Source organism: Drosophila eugracilis, unplaced genomic scaffold, assembly GCF_018153835.1.
Source record: "Drosophila eugracilis isolate 14026-0451.02 unplaced genomic scaffold, ASM1815383v1 contig_2147, whole genome shotgun sequence".
In the NCBI taxonomy this organism is placed as follows: Eukaryota; Metazoa; Arthropoda; class Insecta; order Diptera; family Drosophilidae; genus Drosophila; species Drosophila eugracilis.
In genome coordinates this window covers 2,132,558-2,157,001 of record NW_024573030.1, presented here as the reverse complement: position 1 = coordinate 2,157,001, position 24,444 = coordinate 2,132,558, and the positions used below count along the sequence as shown (strand labels likewise).

General features: G+C 38.3%; 1 protein-coding gene and 1 long non-coding RNA gene across 19 annotated transcripts in view; one reads left to right on the top strand and one right to left on the bottom strand.

The window, feature by feature from the left end:
• Window positions 1-24,444, bottom strand: part of LOC108104379 (small conductance calcium-activated potassium channel protein) — a 68,746-nt gene that overhangs the window by 35,759 nt on the left and 8,543 nt on the right. For 11 of the 18 annotated variants that reach the window (XM_017210400.2, XM_017210410.2, XM_017210403.2 and 8 more), the window contains exons 3-4: window positions 19,186-20,382; window positions 15,631-15,732 (exon numbers count right to left, since the gene is read on the bottom strand). In XM_017210400.2, the coding sequence (XP_017065889.1) occupies window positions 15,631-15,732; window positions 19,186-20,382 (1,299 nt within the window). Of the gene's footprint in view, window positions 1-4,156; window positions 4,730-12,796; window positions 15,557-15,630; window positions 15,733-19,185; window positions 20,383-24,444 lie in introns of those variants that run through there. The other 7 variants (XM_017210407.2, XM_017210404.2, XM_017210405.2 and 4 more) reach the window with 3 other exon arrangements.
• LOC108104382 lies at window positions 15,727-17,964 on the top strand. The gene is made up of 2 exons (XR_001772296.2): window positions 15,727-17,185; window positions 17,275-17,964. It is a non-coding gene; the product is annotated as an uncharacterized LOC108104382 (long non-coding RNA).

Sequence of the window (24,444 nt, the reverse complement as noted above, 5' to 3'; positions counted from 1 at the left end):
AACGTAGACTCTGATCTAAAAAGCTTAACCCTTAAACATTTTCGCTAAGTGCATATAGAAGGTAAGGGGGCGTGAAAGGGGGGTGACAGGAGGGTAAAAGCCTAACCAAATAATTAATAAACAAACGATACCAAATAGACAGAGCCATTCGCCTGGCCTTGACTCAAATGTTTTCACTTTTGGATGAGCCGCCGCCGTCGCCATGCTAAGGGCGTGGGTACTTGATGGCGCCGCTAAAGGTCTAAGGTCTAAAGGAGGGGGGCGGTGTTGGAGTTAGACCACCAACTAGACCAGGTCGTACCAACTAGACTAGGGCTAGCTGAAGGTTAGAACCCAGTTAGGATCGCATGCTCGCTCAATTATCCAGAGGGAAATACTGAAATGCAAATAGCAGGTGGCGTTGGCGTTGGCGAATGGTACAGAAAAAAAAAAAAAAAAAACAACAACAAAAAATAATTGGAAAGGGCTAAATAAGTGAAGGGACGAGCAATTTGGTTTCATTTACAATGATTTGCTTCCGCCATAATGACAAACTACCTAACTATATATACATATATATACGTGTGAGCTGGTTTCGATTTGATTGGAATTGAAGTTCAATTTGTTGTTGATTCTTCCTCTCTCTATGAGTGTGTGTGTTCGTTTTTTTTTTATTATTACTTCTACATTTTTTCTGTACTTTCTTTTTTTTTTGTTTTTTCAGGGCAAGCCAGGATATGGCGGTCATGGCCACGTGCTGCTCCCAGTGCCCAGTGCGAAAACAATAACAAAACTTTCAGCTCACACACGTGGGCAGGTAAGTGTGTAATAAGGTTGGGAATATCAAAAAAAAAAAAAACCTAACAGGCGGTTGGGGAAAAGCGTAGGGAAAACAGAAAACAGGCATCCATCTCGGGCACGTGTCCCTCCACGTTTGTATATATACACCTACAAAAATATATATATTTTAATATATATATACATATATATAGGTTGTACACTGTAGGAAACAACAATGGTTTGGCCTAAATATCAGAGATATGGCCCCAAAAGAGAGCGAAGCCCAAATGTCCTTTTATGTTGTAGTTAAGAAGGGATTTTCCCAAATTCCAGCGTCAAATGCCGTGACAAAAAAAATGAAGTCAACCTTTTTTCAAAAATATTTTAAAGCTCTCATACCTTTGCTTATGTAGGCACTTGGTTTTTACACCTAAAAACTAGTTTGATTTTCAACTTAGGCTTTTTGATTTTAAAGGTTTTAAGGAAAAAGTTTGTTAACTTTTCCCTGTAAAATATAATAAATATAATATAGACATTATAGGTGTATAACATCTAGATTTTCCTCTTTGTGTAGGTCCGTTTGTGTCTGCTGAGGCATGGAAATTTAATCCCTTAAAGAAAATTTTCCTCTGGCCGGAACTTTTTTGCGCTTCAGATTTGTTTATGCGTGCGGCCATAACGCGAACGTTCGAAGCCGAATTTGTTAATTGAAAATTTCGGTGTTTTTTTTTGTATTATTATTATTATTATTATTATATTTTCGTTCTTATTTGCCACCTTCAATTGTATGGCCAGCTCATACCATCAAGAGGGCAAGGCATGGGATGTATACATATAATCCCAGCAAGAACAGAGACGTACGTAAACCCTCGACCAAATCCCATTTCAAGTGAGTTTAAGGTCTTAGGGCCAAGCCTGATTGAGTAACTTAATAATTCAGAATTGTTTGCAGCCAGTGGGCCTCATTGGGATTTGCATCTTTTTAAAGCGGCGAACGTGGATCCATGCGGGGTATGCGTTATCTTTCGAGAGCCAGCCGCCCACTTGGCCACGCCTGGCTAATAATAACAACAACAACAATATGAACAGCGGAAAAAACGGGGAACCGCTGGCAACATGACGTATACGCAATAACCGACATTCACCATTCACCATCCACCATCCGCCCCGTTGTCAATTATATTTTTTTGTTCTTTCTTTTTTCCGGTTTTTTTTTTTTTTTTTTTTTTTTCTGCGTTTCTCCTCTTGTTTTATTGTAGATTATTTGGAGTTTTTCACGTTTCGCTGCTCATTTCGTTTGCTTGGCGCTTTGATGCTCTTATCTTAGCCATTGTTGTTACATCCACGGCCTTACATAACAATCGCCGAGCCACCCAGTCAGCCACCCACACACAGTGCCACTTGCGGTTTATCAAACGAAGCGAGTTGCATAAGATTGCCATTGCCATGGCCATTGCCGCACGAAAAATGCCATTCTTTCTATTTTTTTTTTTGTTTTTTGTTCTTCTTGTTTTTGCCAAAAACTGTCAACCGGCTAAAGGATAAGGCTAACAGCAAACGCACACACACACAAACACACACGCACACTGGCATGTGACAAAGTCAGAGAAAAAAAAGGGAGAAAGAGCAGAGGAAATGTCAATCAACAAGCCGGAACTGAAACTTAATGCAACCGGCTTGGAATTTCTACACCATCGAAAACAGCAACAGAAAATGCCATAAGAGCCAGGAGAAAAACAAGAGGAAAATAGATGGAGAAAAAAAACCAAGAGAATGCCCAGAAGAAAAGCTGGGGAAAATGAAGTAGGTTAGAAGAACAAGGGGGACAAAATCAGGTAAGACAGGGCCGTACAACAAAACAAAAATGTGGCCATGTGCAGCCGGTTAAATGGGTTGACTTAAGCCAGTCTCCAAGGGCTATATGACTAGGATAACTCAACTTGAAGGGCCAAACAGTCAAAAAAAAAAAAAAGGAAATAACGGGGACAAAATACCGAGTAAGGGAAAGAAAGCCAAAAGAAAGTATGGCCAAAAATGTGTCGTAACTCTTAGCCGGAATGCTGAAGAGATATGACAGCGTCTGCTGCTGCTCGTCCCCATCCACAGACTGTAATTATATTAATATTATCCCTCTTACTTTTACTTTGAAATTTACACGAGTTGTTGTTGTTTTTTTTTTTCGTTGTTTTTATATAGTCCAATATATATATTGGTCGCTTAATGATGGACTTTACTCCAACTTGTGTACTTCATCTGCCTTTCATAAAATATTCAAGGCGCAAAAAAGTTTATGGTTGAACCAAAAAAGTTTGAATCACTCTTTGAGCTTCTTTCTTTTCCGCCCTTCCATTACTCACATATTGCAATATATATATATATAGATATATATATTGGTATATATCTTTTCGTTCACACACATATGCGAAAAAAAAAATCATAAATTTTTGCCTACTCTTCGTTCGTTTTGCTTCAAAGTTTTCCCTGTTTTTTTCTGATTATATTCGTGTTTTTTATTTCGCCGAGTAGCGGGCGCCAAGAAATATGCTACGTTTTCCATCAGCGCGATAAGAGGAGTCTATACTTCTTTGCATGTATGTGTGTAGTTGCTGCCAGGCTGTTTTCAATACCATCGATTGATATTTTAAGCTATTTGTGTGGTTCTCGTTTTGAGCAGCTCTATGATGATTTGGATTTTGATTGGATATTTGGAGTTATGATAAGTTTATATTTTTAGATATTCATTTTGAGAGGTTTGTTTGGTAACTGTAATCGTTTTTACTTAGTTTTCTACATCTTTTTATTCAAAACAGATACCTCACTCTTAGCTTGTATATTTATTTAAATCTGAACTAAAATAACAACAATAGTTACGAATTATAAATTCCTCTAACTTATCAATCTAAACCTTGATATATATTTTTAAAAAGTATCAAGTACCCCATCATATGATACACTTGTCTTCCAAAACCCACTCAATGGAAGTCAACTACTATATAGTAACTTCCATTGTTCCGCCATCCCGATTCCGCTGCCCTTTTCACATTTGCCAATTTCTTGGCCAACATCTTTATGGAGAGTATGGCAAGATATTTATCTATGGATGGGAAATATTGTGATATATTACTTTTGCCTTTGTTCGGGGTTTTCCCAGCTATTTTGTTTTTTTTTTTGGCTGTTTTCTTCTGCTTTATGAGTCTTTTATGTGTATGCCTTCTTTGGCTGTTTTCTTTTTTTTTATTTCCTTTTACTTTCTTTTGGCCTGAGGCGATGCTATGCCGGCAGAGGCGTTGGCAGAGGTACTCCCGTTACTTTTCCCCATTGCTTCGCCATTTATCTGTTTCTTTTTTCTGATACCCTTAATATTTCCCACTAAATATTTTATATATTATTTATTCACCTTAATTTGCTTGTTGTTTTCTTCTTGTTCGTTTGCTCGTCTCGCCTCTTCTTCTTCTTCTTCTTCTTCGCCTACGACTTTGGTTTGTTTGTTAGTTATCCCGTTATCGCATTGTTTCGTCTTTCATTTTCAATGTTTGTTCGTTGCTCTTGCTGTGTGTGTGTGTGTGTGTGGGTTGAGGGTGTGTATGTGAGTGTGTGTGTGTTAAAGTGTTTGTTTTGTGAATGTGAGAATATGTGTGTGTGTTGTGTGTTCTGTGTGTGTGTGTGTGTGTGTGTGTGGTGTGAGTACCGGAATCCGGTTAAATGAAAAGTAACGCTATTTCTTCTCTATTTTGTTTGTTGTTGTTATTAATAATAACAATTTCACATACACGCACGCACTGGAAAAAAAATATAACGGGACTCGTCAACGTAATTGTAAGAGTGTAACGGTAACTGTAACGATAACCGTCGTTGCAATCGTAATCGTAATTGTAATTGTTGTTTTTGCCGTTGCTGTTGTTGTTGTTGTTGTTCTTGTTGCTATTATATGGCTATTATCGTTATTAAAATTATTGTTACTGCTGTTCATGCCTTTGTTGCTGTTTCTGTTGCCGTTGTTGCTCTTGCTTTTGCCGTTATTTTTATTATTTTTCGTTTCATCTGTTATGTATACATATATAATAATTTGTTGTTCTTTTGTTAATTTTATTTATTTTTTTTGTTATTTTATTATTATTTTTCGCTTTCGAAGGTTTAGCTCTTCTGCGCTCGCTACGTCAGCCATGGGTGTAAACACAATACAGACTGAAACAGAAACCGACAGAGAACTGAAAATGAAACGAAACGAAACGGAATCTTCAAAAGCGGCGGCGAGGACGCCAGCGGCCAACGTCGCAGTCGCCGCTAGCAGCGGCGCTTGCTGAGAGAGAAAGTTCAAATTAACTCGACCACAATTTTTCCCGTTACGAAGGAGAGCGAAGAAAGAAGAACGAAGAGAGGACACGAATCCGTTACCCGATCTATTCGCTCCCAGATCCCGTTACGAAGCCACGGTTGATAAATAGCCCCAGAAATACAGTGAAACCTTTAAAAGTGCAAAAAGTTTTCTAAAAATGACCAAAAATTAACTTTTAATGCAGTTTGATTTGGAGTTACGAGGTATTACATTACTAATTTTGAGTATTGGCAAAAAACAAATGGCTTTTGCGCAAAAATTTAGATTAAGCACTTTTCCAAAATATCGAAAAACTTTTCTTAGTTTTTTAACCATAACTTCTTCAAAATAAAACGCACAGCTAAAAGACCAACTGTTTTAAGCAGATAACGACCTCCTCTTTCCACCCATATGACTGTCTGGCCCATTTTGGGAAAATAAATTTTTGCCCAAATTTCGCATTTTTGATAAGGGGTACCATCATCAAAATTTTCAAAAATGGGCCAAAAATGAAGTTTCTCAGATTTGAATGCAAACCAATTGGGAATCATGGCAATCAAGTTACGAGCCCTACGAGGTATTACATTCCTCATTTGGACCATTTTTGGCTGTGTTATGGCCGAAGAACTGATATTTTATGCCGAAAATTATGCTACGTCTTTTGACAGCAGAGAGCTCAGCCTTGTTGCAGTTTCTTAGCTCTAACTTTGTGAAAACGAGCCGCATGGCTAAAACAATGACTGTATTATGCAGCTAACTACCGAATCTTAATACCCCTGTTCTTACTTTTTGCGTTATTGTTCCGATTTATTGCTGCGAGCTCTGTTTTAAGGGCTGAAATATCAGGAAACTGATTTTTAACAGAAATTTGCAACATTATTTTCGGTTTTTTAGCTCTAGGTCGGGCAAAACAAGACGGACAGCCAAAAGAACGACTGTTTTGTCAAGCTAACGACCAAAACAAACTTTTCTAATCATTCGTTTGATGATTTTTGGAATTTTAATTTTTGGCAATTTTTTAAATTTTTTGTAAGGGGCAACATCATCAAAAATTTTAAAAATTTAAATTTTTAGGTGTGAATGCAATTTGAATGGAATTTTCATTACGAGTTCAAAGATGTATGACATTCTATATTTGGCCCATTATTAACTTAACTATGGACGTATACTTGAGAATGATAATGTCATTTTTCCGAAAAATAACCAAAATTGTACTTCTCAGAGTTCGAATGCAGATCGCCTAGAAAAAAGAAAACAATCTCAACGACGTATTACATTCATTATTTAGACCATTATTGGACAAAATACCGATTTTTGATTGTCTTAACTTAAAAATGTTCTGTACTATAGAAAGTATGGCATACTTCTTTGAGAGGGCTATTACCAGGACTTGAAATGAATAATAAAAAACGATATTTCGAGGTTCACCTGTACCTTTAAGAAGTAAGCTGCGTGCAAAGGGGTGTGGGTGTGTGGGGAGAGTGTGTTGAGTATGTGGGTGCTGCACGTATTCTTCTTCTTTCTAGACCCAGATTTGCCTGTCAAAGTGTCTTTATCAGCTGTCGCTGTCGCTGCCGCTGCCGCAGCCACTGCCTTCAGTAGCAGCGCTGGCTTTTGTTTTTTTTTTTAGTATTTTTTTTTCATGCTGCCATTGCAATTGCAATTTCGTTTTGGGCCATAATGAATTGGCATTGTCATGTGTGTTTAATTTGGCGGCACGCGAAAGGAGCACCAAAAATCTAAGGTGGGACAGAGAGAAAGAGAGTCAGAGAGAGAGTCGGCGCCGCCTCGCCTTTTACTCTCCCTCTCTCTCTTTTTTTTCTCTCTCTCTCTCTGTCTCCTTTTGACTGATTTCCAATCCACTCAACTTTGTTTCCATCTCGCTCTATCTATCTCTTATTTTAGGGGTATGCTATGGCTATCTCGTTTCCACGCACCCACGAATACACGCACAAAGCAGCAGGAGTAGCACACCCACAGACACACACACACACACACAAGCACAAACACACAGAGACAATTAAAGGAAAGGCAGGCAGCGATGTCGACGGCGGCAGAGGAAGAGAAATAGAATCGAAAAGAAGAAGCTGCCCGCTTCTGCTTGTTCTTCTTCTTTTTTGAACTTTGAGCTTTGGTTATGCCTTCGAGTTTTCTTCTTCTTTTTTTTTTTTGTATTATATTCTACAGTTAACTATATAGCATAATGGTCGACTGGCACGCGATACGAAAATCAAAATTGAACTTTACAAGTTAATCCTTTTGCGGTTACACACAGACACAGACACACACAAACGCATCGAGAGATACTCCTTTTCGGGGCATTCAAAATTACATTTTAGAAATCAAAAAGAGAGAAATAGCATTCCAGGGGCGTAGCCACAAGGTGGAGTTTCTAAGATCACACAAGAGGGATCTTCAAAAATATTACTGGATTAAAGATTATGTTTTATTATAAGAACAAATCTTTATAAAAATAACAAATCAAACGTTTACAATTAAATTTTAAATATTAATATTTAACTTTTTAATAACCTCTTTTTTATATTATTTAAAATATATTTCGATTTTGTTGCCTTAAAATAAGAATTATAACTCGAAAGACTCACTTCTTATAGAGTCTATGCCGAAATTCCTCTAATTTGACATACAAATTCTTAAGAAGAGGAGTTTAGTCCCCCGGAAAACCCCTTTTCTGCGTGCACCACAAGGACATAGAGTGAGAGCGAGAAAGAGAGTGTGAGAGAGAGCGGCTTTGTCCGTGGCCTTCGGTTGGTCCTGCGCATTGGATAACTCCGATTTGCGTAAGGTGATGGTCTCCGCGTCCCCCCTAAACCCCACCCCACTGCCCCGCAATCCATCTATACCACCATTTCGTGCTCCCCCGCAGTACTCCGGTACTCTCCCCGCACATCCAAGCAGTCCCAAATGGATGCTCAATTCAAAGTTCCAGCTACGCGATTTCATTGTCATCGGCAATTGCCACTGCCCCAGTCGTATTCGACTATAGTCACGTTGTTCAGCTATATTTTGTGCATGCAAAGGATATACACTGAGGCCTCGATATGAGAGAACTTGGCAAGTCCTAAGGAAAGGTATGTTGACCTTGCCTTTTCGAAGGATATCTTGTAACCATTTAAAGTACTAATCATAACTGTTAAGAAAAAGAGTTTTATGGCTTAATAATTTGGGATTTTTTTTTGGATTTTCATATCAAAAAGTTAACCAAAAGACAGAGCAAGAAAACACTCATAACCTAACCTAATACCACTTATGTTCTTCTACGTTTTCTTTTCGAGAGTCTTGACTGTGGTTCCACCTCACAGCTCGCAATACACACACACACACACACTCACACATATATACATAATACCAAAACGTTCGCAATGGCACACACTTAAATAACGCTCTCACAGATACGCGAATGCATTCTTTGGCGCTGATGAACTGACAAATGAATTGGCCTAGCAACCGAAGTTGATGGCATAGCAACGGGCATTCAGCCCCCACACATCATCCTCGCAATCCTCAAAATCCCCCCCCCAACCAACCTAATCCACCCACTTTTCTATTCATTGCCAGACCCACTTTAAGCCTTTAATTCCGTATCCGGGAATCATTTGGAATCACTTGAGCCATAGGGAAATTCAAAACATATTGCATCCACATCTAATTCGAATGCGAAGAGCATTGTCTTGTTTATTCCATCTAATTAGGAGCTTGGTGTCCCCCCTTCTCAAAAAGGGCTTATAAACTGCTCGAAAAAGCAAAGGGTCAAGGCTATTAATCTTAATAAAATCAGTCTTGTCAGCTTATCGTATTCATCTATTCTCGCTATTCTTTTTCTATTTTAAAGTTTAGTTATCATAAAAAACGAGAAATTATTAATTTACTTTCTTAATCCCTAACTAATATATTTTTCACAGTGCACTTGTAAGCCGCTTTACTTTTGCCAGGGCAAAACAATCAACAACTTGAACTCGGTATCCTTTACCTGGTAAACCACCCACAGCCACTTTCAACATATGGCACTACTACAAAGCCCCTATTAAAGTACCACTCATTTAAATAAATTAATGCATTTTGTGCAGCTCCTTCAGGCAATTGTCTCGAGTGTCCATCACTTGAGTATGACATTAACGTGCACATAGGACATCGCACCTAAATCCACACGTCTCCAACGAAACCTCCGGAGCTCGAAAGCCTCGCATTCCATATGACAAGTCCATCTACCCACACCCCCACCCTACACCCAATCCAAGAGCATTGCTGGTGGCTTTTGCACAATCGTCGACGACCCAGATATCAAATGGAAATGTCAACGCAAACGACAGATAGTCAAAATGTTGTCATGTCGGATTTTGAATAATTCATTGAAATGAAAACTTTATGCATTTGTCAGCCATTTGCCATTCCGTCCCCTCCACCTGCTTTAGCCCCCCCTCTCCACCCATTTCCTTATTATCAATACGAGGCTTGGATTCGCCGATGGCCAGGATTGGTACCATCTTCAGCGGTGGCTTAGTCATAGATTGTCTGCTCATAAATACAACGATTGCTACTACAAGCTTAACAAATAATCTTAGCTTAGCTAGTTGGTATCTTGGGCTGAAAACTTGAAAAATTTTCTTTATTTTTATAACTTTAGATTTTGCAAACTTAAAAGCTTTCTTGTAATTTAAAAATGAAAGTGAGGGGGCACTTATGAAATGGCAAAAATCAAGTCAAGTCTCGCCAGAAACAATTTTCATATATAATTATCCGGTAATTTGTCATCTGACTTTCACTTTTCACAACATTTGCAACAAGTTTGAAATTTGAATGACTTGAACGTTCCGAGAACTGGAGGAGGAGGTTTACTTTGAGGTAAAAACCCCCCTTGAAGAATCATTACCCCAAAATCTTAGGCTAAATGAATCATAGATCAAACCAGTCGGCAATGCACCTGACCAGGTGTATGCCCTCAAAGGCCGGACATCTGGTGGAAGCGGACTGCTGCATATGCCTTGGCAAATGACTCAGAACAGCTGTACGAGTGGAAAGTGGACAAAGTGTGGCGCGACCTTTAGACAACGTTCACGATTTTAGACCCATCCATATCCATCCGTTCCGTTCCGTCCATTTGTCGTTGCCGTTGCCGTTGTCGTTGGCATTGCCTTGCTGTACGGTTCGGTTGGGTCTTTAGTTTACGGTTTACAGTTTACAGTTTACGGTTTACGGTTCGGGGACAGTCCGCTGAAAGTGCCTCTTGTCATATTTTATTGATGGACACTTGGGCAAACAGCGTGCATGCACTTGCAAAGATATACTACAACGGCGAACATCCATCTAAACGGATATATAATATATATATATATATATAGATATAGTATAAAACTGCAGTCGCGGTCGAAGACTATTATCATGAAATTTTAAAAAGTTCCTCGACTATTTTTCGCCGCATAATGCCGAGGCAATAAGTTATTGGACTATTGAGGCCACCTGGCCAACATTTTTCACAGACGAACAGAGAAGGAGGCGAACCTACAACTACTAGCAACACCACAACCACCTTTCAAAGTAAGCACCCCAAGCCAGTGGCTACTCTAGTAACGAGTATATATACAAAAAAAAAAAAAAAGAAAAGTTAACTCTTGGTTGTCGATTGGTCGCTTGGTCGATTGAAAGTCCTCGAAATGCAGACATATGGACGTCAAGTCGAAAGTCGCAAAGGCAAATGCCTTAAATATTTTAGATGACACCCCGTAATACCCATTGGGAGTGCATATATATAATATTTATCAACATCTAAATATGCACGCATGTGTTCTTCCCGCCCATTTACATAGTGTTTAAGTGGATGGATGGATGGATGGATGGATGGATGGATATAGTATATATAGGATATATAGCCAGCGTGTACACACACACATTGATCAATAATTCATGTCCACGATCTGAGGCCCGGGTTTTTACCCCAAGGGTTTGTTCTTTCATTGCTCATATGCCATTAATTACGTGGCGATTGGCATTGTTTAAACTGCGCCAGAATTGCCCGTTCAATCGACAAGGCAGTATATCAAAAAAAAACAAAAAAAACAAAAACAAAAACATCAACATTATACTATATAATCTACATTGGCCAAAATGTAACCCAAGTAGTAACCTTATTTATGGACTGTCTTCAACCCGAATCTCTGTGACCCTGAATTCTCTTTTAATGCGATTCTCACATTATATAGAGCTAACGATACTGATGAGGCTAGATCGTTATCCAAATCGAAATCGAAATCGCTTGTCTTGTAAACAATATATCAAAGAGATAGATACAGAGATTCACGAATCGCGCGATACGATCCCAACACTTGAGCGAACTTTATGTCTTTATGGGCGTTTTTTTTTCTTCTTCTGTTTCGACTGGTGATGATGATGATGATGATGATGGAATAGCCAAATAGATGGCTGTTTTCCCCTTTTTCCGGATCCACCCCTCCTCCTTTATATGTGTGTTGCCTTTGTTGATGCGCCTTTTTTCCCACATTTGTTTTGTGTTATTGCTCTCATAGCCCCCACCACTCTTCAAATTAATATCCTGCCATTATCTTTGCCATAAGGGTGCCTTCAATAGCTCACTCTTTATGGCATTACACAGTATCGAAAATGTCGATTCTATATTTAGTTTATTGTATACATTGGACATATCGTTGGAAACTCATTAATATTGTTTCATAAATATTTACAGACTTTTTCTGTACTTAAAATGCAGTTTTGCTAGTTCTAAAAACATTTCTAAAAGGGAAATTTTGAATTCATAAAACGTTTTCCTCTTTAAATATGCAAAAAGCCTTTAAAACCCCCCCCTTTTTAGTTTCTTCGAAATGCTGCCTTCCATTCTTGCATTCCTTATATCAACTTTATATACCATATATTATATATTCCCAATGGCTATATTTTCTATTGCAAAATTTTGCTTTTCTTTGGGAAAAACCACTGACATTTTGCAATTCAGCTGAAAATTCATTGAAAACTTTCGCCGCATCTTTTTGCAGGGTAGAAAAGTTTCGTTGCCCAAACCTTTTTTCCCAAGAGCTCCATCGTGTGTCTGCGATTTGTTTTTGTTTTTGTTTTTGTTTTTGTTCTGCAGATGCTTTGGTTTGAAAATAACTTCGAATTGTTCAGAGACACTAGAAAGAGACCGTACTAGCTAATGGTAAAGAGAGATGGTAACATAAAGATATAAAGATATATAGAGAGAGAGAGAGAAAAAGAGCGAGTGGAAACGCGGGCGATTTATTTATTTTTATAGTTTCAGACTCAGAAGCGAAATGGACACGTGGAAGCCGCCGCCGACGAAATGGCGAATGGAAATGGGACTACAAATAGCCAGAAGATAAGCTAGATACGTCATAGTTTCTACCCAACACTGAGGGAAAATGCTCTTTAAACACCTTAATTAAATCGGATTCGGTCATAAAAATGCAATAAAGTTTTAAATTTATACTTTTATTTTTTATATCTGGTATCTGTGAAAGCAAGTCATTTGTTTGTTTAGCAAACATTTGGCCAACCTGTCGTATACGTATTTATTTGCAATTTCACAGTCAATAAAATATTAATCATACAACACGTATTCCCCAGCATATTTTCTCTAATGAATTTGAACTATTAAAAACAATCTCAATTTGCTTTCAATGTTTACTATTAGAAACCCCCGCCCTAAAATTTTCTTTAAATGTATAGCCTTACCAGAATGGGCCGCTCGTTGGCGTAGGACAGCTTGCGTGTATTACGAAGCGTTTCCAGCCAAAGGGAGTTCCTGCGGGCGGCACTGGTGGCGCCACCGACACTGCCCGTTCGCGTCATCAAAGCGGTTGCCGCGTTCAGCGACGGTTGCGACATTTGCGGCATCTGCTGCGGCGGCATGGGCGGCTGTAACGACGACGATGTCGTCGTCATCATCAGCGTCAGCGACGGCGACCGCGATGGGGTGGGTGAGGGCGTAACGGATGGTGAGACTGATGGGGTTGATGACGTCGACACGACCACCGGTGTCGTGGGCATTGACAAGGGACGTGACGGTGGAGGCGTGGCATGGCATTTCTGGTAAATAGCGCCCTGATTGCAATCGTTATCCATGCAGAAGGCCGGCGACATGCTCTGCTCTGCTTCAAGATCCAAAAACTTCTTTCGGCACTCGCAAAATATATTCTTTGTAAGGATCCAAAAATTATCACCTTCTCGTTGTTGGCAGTTTTACATTTGGTAATATTCTTTCAGTTAAACGGATCATCAGAGTTCGATCACAAAGTTTTAAGGGTGGATAGTCTTTAGATATTAAGATTACTTTCAAAGAATCAAACTTGGAATCTTTTTTAAGAAAACCAAAAAAAAGAAATCCCCTAACTGAAAGGCTTTTTTCAGAACCGTTTTCCTTTTTGCTATTTCAGTGTTTTTGTTTGGTTAATGGAAAGCAAATGTTTTTGTTTTCGAGAAAATTACAAGTACATACAAACATTTTGCTTTTAATTATTATTAAAAGATTTTCAAGGAAACAAGTACATTGTTTATTTGATTAAGCAATTCTCAGATGTTGCCGGTTTACAGGTTATAACCGCATTGTTTAAACAATGATTTATATACGTTTTCTTCTTCCTGGTAACACACATAAATCTCACAAATTTTGCACTCAAAGGAACATTGTCAACCACAAACACACGCACTTGGAAAAAAAAAAGCGAAAAATAAGAACAAGGACTTCCTTCACAACGAAAAACCCAAATGAAAATGAACCGCAACCGATGAAAAACCGATGGGTTTTGATTTAATTTAAATTGAAATTTTTGTATTATTTCGGAACAGCAGCCGTATTTCGACTTTCGACTGCGTAATTGTCCAGAATGTAAACAGATTCGGGGAAGCAGACACAATTCAGCATTTCCACAAGCCGTTCACGTTCACATTATTGACCGATCCGATCCGATACGATCCGCAACCGATCTGGAAAATGAGCGACAGAGGAGAGCCAAATCGAAAAAAATCAAAATTGAGATCGACATCGAGATCGAGTTCGAGAGCGATCCCTACCGACGACGCCGCACAAATGGTCTGCCCACCAAAATGTTTTATTTATATTCCAATCTGGTGGTGCGCTCCTTCTGCCTTTCGTGTTTTTCTTTTTTTTGTTTCTATTTGGTTCCGCCAATATAGCGGAACCAAGAAGAGCATTTAGGTTCCCCAACTTGAGTATCGACTTTAAGATGATTCTTACTTTGATATAAAATCATTAAGTCTTGATCGAATGATACAAAGAAATGTCAAAGATAAGATAAAGATCTTGAAATCTCTCAAAACGAATTCAACTTCTTCTATATCCAAAATGTACACTTCCTAGACATACCCTACTAATACCAATAATACCCATTATAAAGAACACAACTTCTTCTTGCTTGGATCGTGTGGAACGGATTGCAATCGGAAGGTGGAATCCAAGTGGACAAAAAGCAGCAGGTGGATGGCCCAGATGAGAGAAACTATTTTCGAGAGCGTTGAGAGAGATATCCGCCTAGATGGAAAACCCGAAGAATTGGCAAAGAGAGAGGGGGGAGGGAGGGGTAACACCTGATCGCTATGACGACGTCATGGAAATAAAAATTGTTGCCGATTTTACCGATAGGAAAAATTAAATGCTTCCGCTTGGCTCTTAATTGCTCTCCCTCAAACCATACAAATGCTAGACTATATAATACCCTAAGATTGGTTTATAAAAAAAATAACTCTTCATTCGTATATAAAAATATATCTTGGATTAGGTATATAATATATATATCATTTTCCTATAGATAATCCCCAAAAGATTTCATAACATATTCTCATCAATATATCGATTATTAATCGGTGCATTTTGGTTTCATCACAACATAACAACAACAATCGGTGCATAAGAAATCGAAACGAATATCAACTACATCTTACCTGCTGATATAAATCAACGATTTATTTAAATATTTTAACTAAGTTTAAGAGGGGTGATATATTAACTAAGGGATCTACGGGATTTACTAACGGATGCAGAGGCATACGGGATGCTGAAGCGGATTTGGAAGTGGATGCGAGAGTATGGGATGCGGAAATTTCAACTTGAGCTACAAGCGGCCAAAACGGTTTTAAAACGGATTTTTCTCTTTTTTTTTTTTTGTGAAATTTTCTAAGGGAGTTTGAATATGGACATTGAGGCAGTGCAAACTAGGAAGAAACGAATGCCAAACGAATGCCAAACCGATTGGGGCACAGGGGCATTTAGCATTTTGCAGCATAATGCATTATGTTATCGATAACAAGCTACTTGACCGCTGGGAGGCGGAAAGGTCATTGCGGTGCCATTGAAAAATCAACTTTTGGGTTTGTTTTTGGTTTTTTTTTTTGGAACTTTGGAACTACTTTTTGATTCATTCTAAAAATATTTTTATATACACATAAAACAAAATTGTTAATTTTGGCAAATGGGTTTTCGGTTTTTATGTTTTTAAGATTTTTTTTTTATAATTTTGCATTAATTTTTTTTTGAGTTTTTTTTTAAATACCATTTTGGAGCATTGAAGCGTTTCGTTAGTGGCCTCGGTGAAGGCCCTTCGAAGGCGCAATTTTCGGCTTTCGGACAAGGTGCGAGGCATTAGAAGAACGCCCTGAAGAGATTGCGAGAGTTGATGCGACAGCGATTAGTACAGATTGTTTAAGTTATCTTAGTTAGTTAACTAAGCTAAGCTACTTTTGGGGAGGGATTGCTTTCCAATTGGTTTCTAGAAAAAAAAAAAAAAGGAGCTGGAACTGGAACTGGAACTGGAACTGGTTCTGGATGAAAGCGATTGAAATACCTAGAAATCAGTTATAGATCTGCATAGAATCCTACAAGAACAGTGCGTTACGAAAGTGACAGTTTAAGGTTACTTAACAGCATTTCTTTAAAATTGATTTTAAGATTTTTAATAATTTATATTTCATTAATAAAAGCAAACAGGTTAAAACCTTTTCTTGTCCTTAACAAACGCACTGTCCACAAATATAGTCAAAGATAATATATATATATATATATAGATTATTTAAGGAATACAGTCGACACTACAGAGATATTAATGTTAGCAACTTAAGCGTAAGTATTACTCACTAAAGGTTATTCGTTTACAAAAGATATCATACATATGGTAGGAATAGGTTAATGAGATATTAGATAGGTAAGAAAAATAATGCCGGATTAACTAACTGATCTGATCCTGTTAAAAAAACTATTCTGAGTTACTAGAAAAGTATAAGAAAGCAGAGAGTAACATATAGTATGGCTGCTCGATAAGTAATGACGGGTCATGCCTCGACACGTGTTGGTGATCCTTTGGGACTGGCAAGTTTATATGAAAGCGAAGGAATGGATGAAAAGTTCATTGCATGTTGCATAATTAAATAGAGAGCTTTTAAAACAATAAAAACAAGAAGTATCGGGGGGGTCAACGAAAAAGTGGAAAAGCGGAAAACCAAAGACAATTGAAAACTTGAAATACGTTTAAAGCTTTCTCCACCACTTAACCCCATGAGAAGCGCAAAAGCTTTCTACAGCGAAAAGCTTTTTATACGAAAAGCGAGGGGGTTAAGTATAGTCTAGTCCGCCATGGGAATTGCATATACAAATTGTTTGTTGTCTTTTTTATTCGTGTTAAATGTGGCTTGAAAGCTTTTTTCGGGGGAAGCCTTTAAATGTAGCTGGGAATCCCCTTTTTCTGAACGCTCATTTACCATTACTTCTTCTTCTTCTCCTATCTTTACCGGTAGTTTTTTTTTTAACAGACAAAAGCTCTTTCTCGCTGCCCTGAAGCTTCCATAAATGTTTTACCGTCCCCATTCTATTTCTCCTTGTGGACGACTACGACGACGACGACGACTTCTTATCCCCCTGACTATTGCCGAAAGTGTCTGACAGCGAACCCAACGCAATTATCTATAAAGACTGGAGAAAAAAAAACAAAAAATACAAAAAAAGAATACAAAAAAATGTATAAAAAAAAGGAAATAGGGAGGCGCGGTCGTGGGTTGAGAAAATAGGAAAACGCGACGGCAAATGTCAAAGAGTGAAAACATTCATCAATCATGGTAAGGTCACTGCCAGCATGAAGGAACAAGCGATATCATTTTTTTCTCCCCTCTTATATTTATTTCTTGTTCTACTTTTTTTATTTCAGATATTTATGGACGGGCAAAAGTTCAGACACGTTGGCGTAAATTGATATTAATTATAAAAGAAGAGAGATGAAAGATATATAGATAGAGTGACTAAGAATGGTATTTTACTTTTTCGTAGCACTTAACAATTCAATTGCCAGATGAATAATTCATTTGCCGACTGCAGGAATGAGATGTCTTAATTGCGTTTCTTGGATTTCCTTCCATTAAACGTTCCAAATGGTAAATGCTCTTAGGCAAGCCCACCTACTAAGACCCACATTTTCATTCTCTCCCCCCTATTTTTTCCCCTTCAATCAAATGGCGTGTAAACAAAATTTTTTAATTATGCCCACTGAAAGTAATGCGAAAGCAAAATAAAAAAAAAATATATATATATATTATAGGGGGGCTGTAGGTGGCCAAGCGGGAAAAATGAACAAAATAATTGTTGAGCCAACGCCGCGTATGAGCAATATTGATTTTCACTAATTGGATTTTAGCGCGCGAAAAACGTTAAATGCTCGACAAGAAAGAGAGAGAGAGAGAAGAAATAAATTCAACGAAAACAAACCGAAAAGAATAACAAAAACAACAACAACAACAACAACAAGAAAGTAAGCAAATCACAAATTGCCAGCATTTTATGATTATTAGAAAAAAAAAATCGAAATGGCATAAATAAAGAAATCCAAACTGAGCATAAAAAACATCTTCATGTGTGTTTATGGAGATGAGTTATGGGCAGTGATTCTGATAGGTAATGGGATCTATATAACATCTAGGAAATAACACTAAAGTACAGGGAAGTTTTCGATAAGTTGCCCTAAGTAGTGGCATTGAATGTGTGTGTAGAATTTTTCTGACTGACCATTAAGACCTCATCAATCATAACTATGAAGTGTGAGACTTTGGCTATTGCTTATCTAGTTATTTTGGTCACTCTATTAGTACTCTACACAAATCTGGTCACTTTGAAATATCAATTTTTTACTTTTTTTTGACAATTTTAGCCTCAACAAGCTTTACAACTTTAATCAAGTTTAATTTACTTTAATCTAAAAAACTTCTTAAACTCATTCCTTAACTATAAAACCTGCCTTTCTACAAAATAAGTTTACTTCTTCCACCACCTGGCCTTACTAAACTCGTATATGCCCTATCCCTAATCATAGAATGAAGGATCTGGTAATTGTTTTTATGAACACAGAACATCGAGTGCGATAGTGGCTAAATAACATCCAATTTACTGGTATATACTTATGTTTAGAGAAGGTTTATGCTGAGTTTATATACTATATACTATATATATATATTTTATATAAATATATATACGTTACATAGAGGTCTGTGTAAACATCGAGCGCTAAGGGTACTCTTGGGTGGCGTCCACTCGGACATTTATGAGCTGGGCGATTGCAGATGGCTTATGTACATGAATTATGTACAAGGGGGGTGGGGTCAGGTCATGGGGCATTTTGGGGCACTCGAAAAAAAAGCAGCGCCCTTTTTTTTAATTGGAAAATCAACATGGATTTAATTAAGCTGAATTTTATGGAGTGAATCAAACTGAAGCTGAAAAATTATGGATTTACAAATTTGTATCTAAGAAAATTACAATTTTAACTTTTAGAGTGACCAACTCTGTAAAGACTTCACACAAGACCATCTTTTTAAGGCAAAAATTAACACATTCTAAATTGGATTTTAATCAATAACATCACAAATTTGATCAACTATTTCCATGTATGTCTGCAACTTATATTAAAACCAAATCAATGGCGTGATTTTTCTGTTTTTTTTCCGAGTGTTAATGGCTAAGTTTGTCTCCTTTTCAAACATAAAAAAAAGGAATGAAAAAAGAGTGGTGGTCAGGGAAATGGGGATTTTCCATTTTTTATAGACTGTTGGGTTTACCAACGTGTTCTCACCTGCTTGAAGGGCCGCATACCCCCATTGATCCGCAGGGAGTCGGCTGCAATGCCCGCGATTCCATCGCCGGAACTTTCGCGCAATTGCTTTAGCGAGACATTCGGTACTGTATGCGAATGCGAGTGAGCGTGGCCGACGCAAGCGGTATGCGGACCACAACATATTGCCGTACTACTCGATTCCGGCTGTGAACTTTGCCGTATTATCCTTGATCCATTCGTTGGCGATGAAGTTATCAAAACGGGCGGTACTTGCTGTTGCTGTTGCTGCTGCTGCTGCTGCATATGTTGTTGTTGTAAATGTTGCTGTTGCAATTGATAGTGTTGCTGCTGTTGCAGATGATATTGTTGCTGTTGTTGCGGCAGGGCCGAATTCGATATGCATATGGCCATGGAGCTACTGAGATTGCCCTGCTGGAAGGCACTTTTCACACTGTCGCGAGAGGCGGAACGATCGATCAGCGTGGTGGGCGTGGTGGAAGCACGTCGGCTGCAATTGCGGCACGCCCTACAGCGACTTGGTACGCTGGGCGGTATGCTCGATGCCAGATTTTGATATGATGATGTACCCAAATTTGGATGACTACCCGGACTGGAGCTATGGCTATGGCTATCGCCAGGCTTTAGGCTTAAATTCATAATTGATATGGTCGGTTGCTGTTGCTGTTGGTTATTGGTCGTCGCCGTCGTCGTCGTCATCGCCATCTGGCTGTGTTGTTGTTGTTGTTGTTGTTGTTCTTGGTCCTCTTCATGTACTTCAATATCAGGCACTATGCTACTTCGAACTAGACCCTGTTCCACATCCTCATCATGCCCGGTGGCACCACCACTGCCACCTCTCATACTCTCCTCAGAACCCATTCTGACATGCTGAGATTGTTGCGGACTCGTTAGATAGGTGGAAGTGCGATCCTGGCGCATTAATGTTGGCTTGGAAGCCCCAGCTCCTCCTGCTGCGGAATTGGACCCAGATGCTGATCCACCACCGGAACCGGATCCTCCGCCCGATACCGATCCCGATGATGAGGTCGATGCCCCCGTCGTTGGGCCATTTGTAGAGCTACTTTTCACCTGACGTAGCAATGCCGTCCGACCGCCACCTTTCGATGGATTCGAACTGCTAACTAGGAGTGAGTCTGTCTCCTCGGAACTCACATAGCCCGAATTGGTGGTGTCGTTTAGCTTCTGAATTGACATCTGTAATATTGGAAATTGGAAAAAAATTAGTTAATCGAAAGGTTTCTTTCTTTCTTTTCCTTTTTTTAAATACAAATTTAAGTCAAATGCTAGCAAAAAATTCATGGCAAACTATGATTGGACTCTCATAGTGATCAAAGCAATAACATAGTGTTTACCTTGAACTATTGTTACTTCAATACACATTCATATATCATGTATATATAATCATCAATTAATATAAAACAAAGCATTCATATTTGACTGGCAAAAACTAAAAACAAGGCTTATCAAAAATTTAATATTGGCTTTAGTTTGCATTTGCTTTTGGTTAGTTTTTCATTAGCATTTTAGTTATTTTCATTAGCATTGAAAACTTGAAACCTCATTAACAATTTATGGCAAGTGGCTTAGCAAAAGGCAACAGTGCGTATGAATAATATGGCCAACACTGCGTATGAGTGTTAAATTCATAAAGACTGAAAGAAAAGAAAACTCTTCTGGCACTTCAATAATCAACTTATTTCGAAGCAAACTTAAAGCCATGCTAAAAAGAAGCATCACAAGTCATAAAGTTGGTAAGAAATCGAGGCTAGTAAAGTGAAAGTGCAAGGGGAAAAAAAACACACCAAAAAGACAAAGGAGCGACTTAAGAACCCATAAAGAAAATGGAAAACGAAATGAAAGACGGGTTCGAAAGCTGTGGCCGAGCTTTCCGGGAAAACTATTTGCCAGAAGTTGGACCTCGTTGACAAAGAACTGATAAGCCACAAAAGCTTCAAAGCCAGCGCGCGCACACTCACACACACACACATGAGCCGGGAAATGCGGGAAAGCTCGTTGACCGCAAGTCACCTATATGAAAAATGAACAGCAAAGGGCCAAGAAAAACCGTAAAAAAAAAACAGAACACACGAATGAAAACCAAACGAACGAAAAATTTAAAACAAATCTCAAAAATGTTACAAATGAAAATCAATAATTCAGCCATAAATACGAACGAGTGTTGTAAATTATGCATGCCCAGTTATGCAGAGGTTGGTAGGTTAAAAGAAAAAGTACAGAAGAAGAAAAATTATAAATGAAATAATGAATTAAAAAGTTATATAAATTAAATAAAGTACAAAAGTACTAAAAATGTCCTACAAGAAGTTCTAAAATAATACAAAAATATCTCCCATTAGCTCTTTTTTTTCAAACTTTTAACTATAAAAACTTAAAAATATTTTTTTTTAATATTTAAAAAACCATCTAAACTTTCTTGCAGTGCAGTTTTTTTTTGGGCAACCATTGCTTGGTTAGGACAAAAAGGACATTTCGGGGAGCTGAAAGAAAAATGTGAAAATTTGAACACCTGCAGAGCAATGAATTCTGCTGGATGACTGGCTGGCATGGTCCTATATATCCCCGACATTGTATGGCTATGCCCTACATGTGCATGCACATACCATATATATATATATATATATAGATATATATATGAATCCATTATACGTTTGCATGTCGAGCGTGCCGCTAATAATAGTTGGGGTCTACGGGGCGACCATATCAGAGGAGTCCGTGCCAGGCAGAATGCCATAGATACAGATACGAATGATGACAGTGGCGTAGGAAGGAGTTAATCAACAGGGTATGAGAGTTTGCCTATCTTAAGAGAGGGTTAACTTAAAGAAAAGAAACAACTTTTCATGGATTATTTTGGAAAAGATCAAAAAATAAAAGAAAAGCTAAAGAAATCATTTTCAATATTCAAAACTTTTAAAGTTTAACCCCATTACCAACGCCAGTGGCTACCAAAAATATGCCTGAAGATTCAAAGGGAAAGTACAGGGGGTTTTCTTGCTTCAAATTGGGTTAACAAAAATTTTCATTTTCTCTCTAGACAACGGCAAATGCAATCGCATTTTTTTTGGGGCCGCAAATCCAAATCCAATTGTTTATGAGCCACCCTTGATAGGGGGGGATATTCTATAAATATCATAAGTTTTTCCCCATATTGATTGATTTGTCAGTCAGTCACTCTGGTCCAAATACAAATTAAAGAGAGTGTGAGATATAGAGAGAAAACCAATAAGTCTGGAAAATCAGCCAGCTAAAAGTCATTCGTAGATGAATCTGTGGAATAATTGATAAACATCTTGTCTTTCGATGCGGCGGCGAGCTTTAATTCGATTTCGTTCGATGAGTAGAACTGATGAAATTTTAATCGCACCATTAAAACGATTGCTTTATCGCACACAGGCAGGGCACGTACAGTGCGGCTCAGCTGTGTAATTCATTTTTGAATTTTACCCCAGCGATAATCGCCTCATAAATATATATTTTTTTTTTGTAAATTAAACACTGATTTCATCAGCTTATGAGATAGTTTATTAATGCGATTGATTATTAACTAACAAAGCTCTCAATTTACGTAAACAGAAGTCTTATTATGCAGTAGAAAAACCACAAAAAAATGATAGGAAAGTTATTTTTCTTGCTGTACATAAATCTTAACTAAGAAGCTAACTTAGGTCACTCACTACTCGAGTTCCGAACTAACTGAAGTCTCTTCACGTTATGTAAATAATCACTTAATCACCATTTATAACAACCATCCTCGATGCTTATGTAACTAAATAAATCAATAACTTTCCTTTATCCCATAACTTTTCAATAAAGGGGCCAAGCTACAGAGCTTACCTACTTAAATTGATAATTTAGTTTTCTCCTGTTCAATGGCCAATCAAATTTGATTGCTTAGCACAACAAATCACTGTAATCCAAGGTGGGAGTTACCTTGTAACAACACACCCCCCCCCCCCAAGCCCTAAGACCCTCTCAATAAGCCCACAACATGGATGGCATTAAGCCAAACAATCGCCTTACAACCATTGAACGCACTGTACACCAACTTAAACCCTATTCACCATGCACCGATGGGCGAGTGTGAATGTCCTCATCGATGGTCAAAAGGACGAACCTCGGCAACGAATGGGCATGAAATACGTTAGTATATATATATATATAGTTTATATATATGTATATGCAGGTTGGTTAGCCCCAGGTGACCCAGATGTCATTCAGCACTCAGCGCTAAAACATGGCCCGCAACACACAGCTTGGCCAATAACAATAAAGCCAAAAGGACCACAGGCACAGGAGCACAGGAGCATAGTACCTTCAACCACAATCGAGTAGTGATGTCGTTTCGACTTTTATTCCATCAATTGTTGCAAAACCCCTTTACTTTTCCAGACATCCATTGAAGTGGAAATGCTTGTTATTCCGTAATTAAGTGCCTTTTGTTGGCTTTATTAACTCTAGATGGCTAGTAGGTTACGTCTGCAAGATGTTGGCATTTTAAATTTGTGCACTTTTATGCAGCCATCACTCTTAGAGATTGAACTAGAGATGAGGCTAGAAAATAATTGCCACATTAAAGAAGTAAGAAACTTATCTAATCATTAAATATTACTCATTTCGTATTATTATATCTGAAAAGTATCTAAAAAATATACAAAATGAAAAGAAATAAAAACTTCTAAAGAACATTTAAATAATATTACTTGCCTAGAGTCTCTATTTCCTAAAACCTCTACCAATTTCCCTCTGGCTATTGCCTTTCTTCCTTGTAGTTAACCTTTTTTCCCTCCTTTAGTATCCAAAAGTGCCAACGGCAACACTGAGGCAACGAAGGCAATACAAATAAGTTGGAGCGACACAGACAGGAGAATTCTATTGTGTAATGGCCGGGTGGTTTCAGGTTTTTTGCTGGTTTTCAGGTTTTCAGGCTGGTTCAGGCCGGCCATTGAGACCTGACAGCGTTGTTTAATGGCCAACGGGCAATGGGAACCCTTCAATCCGCAGGATTCGCATTCACGTCCACAGCTCCTGTCGGCTAACCAGCAGTCACCGGCGTTCGCATGTACAGATAAAAATTTATTGCACAACTCAAAATCAGAGGCAGAGAGTGCTGAGTTCTTTTCGTTTTTGTTTTTTTTTGCTGTGCCGGAACAGGAGCAGGACCCTCTACATAAATTTCATTTGCAGGAGGGCACAAAACAAGAAAATCGTTAACTTGGCCCGGTTTAATCCTGTGCC